Source organism: Teleopsis dalmanni, chromosome 1 (assembly GCF_002237135.1).
Source record: "Teleopsis dalmanni isolate 2A chromosome 1, ASM223713v2, whole genome shotgun sequence".
NCBI classification, from domain to species: Eukaryota; Metazoa; Arthropoda; class Insecta; order Diptera; family Diopsidae; genus Teleopsis; species Teleopsis dalmanni.
The window spans coordinates 113,151,626-113,157,989 of NC_051846.1; the positions used below are offsets into that span (position 1 = coordinate 113,151,626).

The 6,364-nt window shown below is 29.7% G+C and overlaps 1 protein-coding gene across 1 annotated transcript; it reads left to right on the forward strand.

Annotated features, from left to right (window-relative positions):
- The first annotated feature begins 4,043 nt into the window (after positions 1–4,043).
- LOC119678644 (cell cycle control protein 50A) lies at positions 4,044–6,019 on the forward strand. The gene is made up of 7 exons (XM_038090599.1): positions 4,044–4,207; positions 4,384–4,655; positions 4,723–4,915; positions 4,984–5,183; positions 5,239–5,374; positions 5,437–5,602; positions 5,662–6,019. The coding sequence occupies exons 1-7, from the start codon at positions 4,153–4,155 to the stop codon at positions 5,705–5,707; spliced, it is 1,068 nt and encodes a 355-aa protein (XP_037946527.1). The 5' UTR covers positions 4,044–4,152; the 3' UTR covers positions 5,708–6,019.
- The last annotated feature ends 345 nt before the right edge of the window (positions 6,020–6,364 follow it).

A 6,364-nucleotide genomic window follows, 5' to 3' on the forward strand; every position in this document is an offset into this window, starting at 1 on the left:
AACGCCTGGACCAATTTGGTCAATTCTTTTTTTTAAATGTTCGTTGAAGTCTAAGGATGGTTTTTACGGCGAGAAAAAAACGAATTATTGCTATACAATAAAGTTATAATCTTATATATAAAAATGAATCGAAAAATGTGTTAATTCGTTTTATTCAATGTTCGTTGAAGTTTAAGGATGGTTTTTACGGCGAAAAAAAAATCGAATTATTGCTATTCAATAAAGTTCTAATATATATAAAAATGAATCGAAAAATGTGTTGGTAAGCGCATAACTCAACAACGCCTGAACCAATTTGGTGAATTCTTTTTTTAAATGTTCGTTGATGTCCAAGGATGGTTTTTACGGCGAGAAAAAAAAATCGAATTATTGCTATTCAATAAAATTCATATTACATTACAAACACTCACTGTTGTCTAAGCAACATCATCAGTATTTCAAATTTATTATAAATACTGTCATTAATATATGAACTGTAAATAATTTTAATACATACTAATATTTGTTAAGTTATTGTAAAATAAAACAGTTTGCAAAGCTTTTAAGATTTTAACCTAGTTTATTTATTATATTGATAGTAGCAGTTTTTAATATATATATATTATTTCATTCCAAAGCAACCAAAAAAACCTCCACTCTACGCGTCGTATTTCGCCATACTCCTCTTTAAACGTCAAACGCTCGATTTGCTATTTTTGCACACTCATGGTTGCATTTTCGTATTTTAATTTTTCGTGTTTTTACATATTTTACTGAGTTTTCTTTTTATATCATGTTTTGTACGAAGTTTAATTACCAATGATTACTAATTATGCGCTTACCAACACTAGTTATGCGCTTACCAACACATTTTTCGATTCATTATTACATATAAGAAGACAAGAACATAACCAGAATAGATGAGTTTGTGTGTTGTAATAAGTTGTTGATTATTGTAGGTATGTTTATTAAATCCCCATGACTTCCTTTGCAGATCATTATCTCAACTATCCAAGCGAGCCACACAATTTTTATATATTTATCACCTTTAGGTTTCCACTGCCCCTTTAGACTATTTTCCAATCAGGTTTGAACCCTAAGTTCGCCTCTTAGTTTGAAATCTTCTGGCAGACATTCCAGTCGGGGTTTTTTAGTGGATCCCAGAAGGGTGGATAAAGTTCTTGGAAGAGAAAATACTTTGGTCACCCGAGCTGAGCCCCACACAACAGGGTGACTGTTCTGTGGTGGAGATTTTTTTAACCCGACTTTAAAATAGGTAGGAACTAAAAAGTGCCACACTCCAAATCTGTTTGAAAGAATGAAGTCTATCAGGTCCGCTAGTTCGTTATAAAACTTTTATTTAAATAATAATTTTAATAAAATATTTTAAATAAAAATTTAGTTATATTAAATTTATTATAATAATTTTATTAAAACAAATTCGAAAAACTAATCAACCCGTGTGAATAAAGTAAAAAAATATGAATTAGAAAATTTTAATTATTATAATAATTTTATTAAAATATATTCAAAAATCTGTTCATTACTTATATAAGTTACTATTTTTAATACTTTTTAACTTGTCTCCCAAAAAATTTGATTGGGAAAAAATTTGTGCAAAATTGGGAAAAAACTCCTATTCCCATGCGATTCAGAATAGGGGTGCATAAATATTTGCAAAAAACATGCGTTAACTAAGTCATTTAATTTAGAACTAAACTGTAATAGACTATTGAACCGAAATAGAAAATAATTTATAGACAAACATATATATATTTAAAGTGAGCGATGATTGAAAGTTTTTTTCAGCTCCAGTAGTCAAAGTAGTAATTTTACAAACATTTCAATTGTGAATTATATGGTCCTATTTTAGTGCTAAAATTTCATACAATAATGGAAATTTTAGAAAAAAAATTTAAACATTTATTTCACCGGAAAGTCATATAAACTAGCATCTACCATAATATAATATAATAGGGGTATACAGACGTATCTCCGAAACTCGGTACCTGTGTATTCGGTAACGTTATAAAAAAAAGCATCTAAAACCACTTGTTCAATTCTTCTTCGGTAAAGCGGTAAAATTGAATTATCAAAACAGCTGATATTATTTTTATTTATTATACAAAAGCAAGAAAAAGAGGAAAAAGTAAAATTAAGCTTGAAGTAAAACTGAAGAGAAATTAGTTTATTTAATTTTTTTATATCTGTTAGTGTATTTATGTTTTATTATATTTTTAAACACTTCAAATATTATATTACATGTAAATTTAGTGCAATATTTCACAACAATAAGAATTAGCTGAGGTTTTACCCAATACCGAAGAAATGATCACACTTGCTGTTTCGGTAACTCGATAATATCGTAATTTCACAAAAACAAATACACATAAAATTATTTGCTACCGAGCAAGTCTGAATACACCTATATAAAATAATATTATGGATACATGTTATTCAAAATTTGTTATCAGCTTGGTTTGAATTAATTTTATTATTTAAAAAAAATAAAATGGAAAATAAAAATAACAAGAATTATTATTTGTGAAGAAGTAATATTAAACATATTTTGTGAGTATTTTTTTTTACTACTTTACATACATTTACAGCAGATTTAAAATCTCGAAATAACAACTGTTATAAGACAGAAGGGAGAGATAAGATAGATGTCAGCCGAAATTTTTTCACGTACCACAAAAACGAGAGTAATGCATCTAACCCAAGTTATAAAGGTTTAAAAAGAAGTTCGTTACACAAATTTTTACAATCAGAATTTTTAAAAGTGAAATTAAGAAAAGAAACAGTTTTGCAGGCTTGTGTAGAATTTATTACCATTATTGGGTGTTCATTTGAAATGTTGGAGTATTCAGGATTAAAACGAATAATGGACCCAATAGTGACTGATATAGCTATAGCATATATAGATACACCTGAGACGGCTTCTAAAATTATAACTAAACTACGTACAGCTTTAGATAAGAAAAAGATTTGTTTAAAAGTTGACATAGCTACTCGACTAAATAGATCAATTTTGGGAATCAATGCACAGTTGATACTATGGAAAAATAAATTTGTTTACGTTGGGAATGATGGAATGAAAAGATAAACATACGGGAATTTACTTGGAAAACTATAATACATATTTATGCACAGCAAATCTATTCCATTATTTCAGATAACGGAACGAAATATGATTTGTTTTGTAAATACTTTAGGAATGGAAATAGAAGAATATTCTCCTATTGAAAATGAATGAGAATCTAACGATCACTTAGATGAAGGCAATATTTTCGGAAATAGCTTGGCTTTTAATAGCCTTATAGTCCTTATAGGACTAGTAAAAAAATTGCATATTCCAACACTTATGTTAAAGTTCAAGAATGTTAGTGTTGAAAGACCTTCTTATATTGTCGAACTAGATGGAATAGCACAACAAAATGCTCAGAAGCTTAGTAGATTGTAAACTCTTTTGTTTTTCTTTAGCGGAAAGTGATTTAGATTATTTTTGAACGGAGAAAGAATGAGAGAAGATACAATTAATTGTAGACACTCTGCATGGGTTTGCAGAAGCAAAAAAACAAGCAGTATCATCTACTCAAACCCATAACGAAGTTGTAGACGACTTAGAGATTTTTTTAAGAAGCAAAGAATCAGCAATACAAAAACATAGCTCTTGTATTACAATAGATGTGAATATGGAGCACAAATTTGTTGTTAGGTACGACACTACGCTGTAAAATATTTTTGTCGTATTGATGAATTTCAAGTTGCGCCTCTTTTTAAGAGGGTGTGCGATATGATTAACAAATAGTAACAAATTATTATATTGCAAATTACTCTCAAAAGAGAGTAATTTGATATCGTAGTAAGATTAAATGTATTCAATACGTGTACCAAAAAATAAAAAATAAATTTTGTTTAGCAAATACTTTTCGTTATGCTTGAAGTAGGTGGAAATTCCGTTCTTTGAAAGGTAGAGTCGCACAAAAAATTTCATTGTGGTTACTTAAAAGTAACCAGTTTTCATGTTTTGAATAATATTATTGTGAATATTGGCACGAGAAGAAGCAACATATCAATTGTAATATTTACTCACCTGTGGAAAAGATAAGTTTTTAACTATAAATTATTATAGTTTTATAAGTAGTAAGTGAAACATATTGATTAATTGAAATGTCTGCACAGGCTGAAGGTCAGGGTTTGCAACAAAAATCCAAGCGACCTGCTGGTAGGTTAATAAAATTTCTATAAGATATTGTAACATAAATAGTGACTAATGTATTGATTATTTTTATTTTAACCGTGTTACCTTGTATGTCTTGCATACAGATAAGAAGTTACAAATAGACTCTCCATATGACTAATGAAATATTAATAAATATATCCCACACATTTTTCGTTTAGACTCGGCTTTTAAGCAGCAGCGTTTACCTGCCTGGCAGCCAGTATTGACTGCTGGAACAGTATTACCCACATTTTTTATAATTGGGATACTCTTTATACCAGTTGGCGTTGTACTACTTTATTTCTCAGATGAAGTAAGCGAGCATGTCATAGATTACACCAACTGTAATAAGATTGATCAAATCAATTTGACATGCGCCCAATATATTGAATCGAATCCCAGTAGCCGCTGTGAATGCCAAATTAATTTTAACCTTACTAATGATTTTAATGTAAGTTTTTCATGCTTGATGTTAATGAGGGTGGAAAAACATTTAATTTCTCGTGTCTATTTTTTAGGGCAATGTTTTTATGTATTACGGACTAAGTAACTATTATCAAAATCATCGACGTTATGTTAAATCCCGCGATGATGACCAATTGTTAGGGCGTCTATCCCTAACACCGTCAACAGACTGTGTACCTTTTGCTTATACAGATGAACAAGTCCCGATTGCACCCTGTGGAGCCATCGCAAATTCCCTATTTAACGGTAAAAATGTAAAATCTTTTTTATGTTCAGAAAGTGGTTAATCATCAGTTTTATTAATGTTTTTAAAGACACATTGACTTTACATTACGGTAGTGAAGAAGTTCCATTACTCAATACTGGCATAGCATGGAAATCCGATAAAGATACCAAATTTCATAACCCACCCGGAAATCTGCAAACGGCGTTAAGAGGGTTTGCCAAACCAAAATTTTGGAAAAAGGAATTGTGGGAGCTGGACCAACAAAACCCTGAAAATAATGGTTTTCAAGTAATTATTTATTTATTATTATATAATATGTGCAAAATATTTCCTAATCTTATAGAACGAAGATCTTATTGTTTGGATGCGTACAGCTGCTTTGCCTAGTTTCAGAAAACTGTACCGACGAGTTAATCATACAGCACCATTATTTACAGAAGGTTTAAAGAGGGGCATTTATACTTTAAAAATAAATTATCGTAAGGAAACAATCAAATAAAATCAAATAAACTACATACTAATTTAAATGAAATTTTTTTAGAATACCCAGTTACAGCGTTTGATGGTTCTAAGAAAATGATTTTGTCAACGACATCTGTGCTTGGTGGAAAGAATCCATTCCTTGGTATTGCATATATTGTTGTTGGTTGCATTTGTTTTTCTCTTGGTATTGCCCTACTAATTATACATCTCAAGTGCAGCAAAAGGTTTGTAATTTCTATCAAAAGTTTTATATATAATATGACATTTGAATATATCTTTCTAGTACTACGGAAATGATAAATGTTAATCCCCGCACACCGTACTCTTAGATGTTCACACAACTTTGTCTTTAATCTTTAACGTACTTTAGAAAAAACCAAAAATGCAGACAGCGTAAAGCGTTTGCTTAATATTTAGACAAAACACATACGTTTCATTAATTTAGTTTTTGCTATATTGAGCCGTAATTTTATAGAAGTTTTTGTTAAAATTTGAAAATTATTTTTACTTGTTAAATTTTAAAAAGTATTTTTACTTGTTAAATTTTTTTAAAATATTTGTACAAAAAAATTAAAATGAGTAAATAAATATTTGTCGGAGCAGGTTGCTGTGTTCTTGTTGCCACATCGATGTTTCAAAAACAAGCTATTTTCATTCTATAGCCCAGTGAACTTCATATAGAGGCTTATGTTATTCGATGCGACGATAATGGATTTTTTGAGTTTATAACAAAGAACCGCTATTGTGGTAGATGGTCCTGAGTAGGTGATTTCAACATAATCCGATTTATAAAAACAAGAAGGATATTAATTTGATTTTTGGCAAATTAAGAAATAGAAAGATTGCTTGTTCTTAAATTAAATATTTGTTGGCATGTGGTGTAAATAATGAACTCCAGTAATACTAAGTCCTACAGTTTCATTTGCAGAGTTTTGAAGGCCAATTTTTAGCGCAGTAATTTAACTTTACGCGCCAATTACGTCGTG

Bases quoted from the DNA above. Each gene is read 5' to 3' on its own strand.
- LOC119678644 (XM_038090599.1), top strand. From the start codon at position 4,153: ATGTCTGCACAGGCTGAAGGTCAGGGTTTGCAACAAAAATCCAAGCGA. The intron at 4,208-4,383 runs GTAGGTTAATAA...TTTTTCGTTTAG, and splicing joins AAAATCCAAGCGACCTGCTG to ACTCGGCTTTTAAGCAGCAG. The intron at 5,184-5,238 runs GTAATTATTTAT...CTAATCTTATAG, and splicing joins CTGAAAATAATGGTTTTCAA to AACGAAGATCTTATTGTTTG.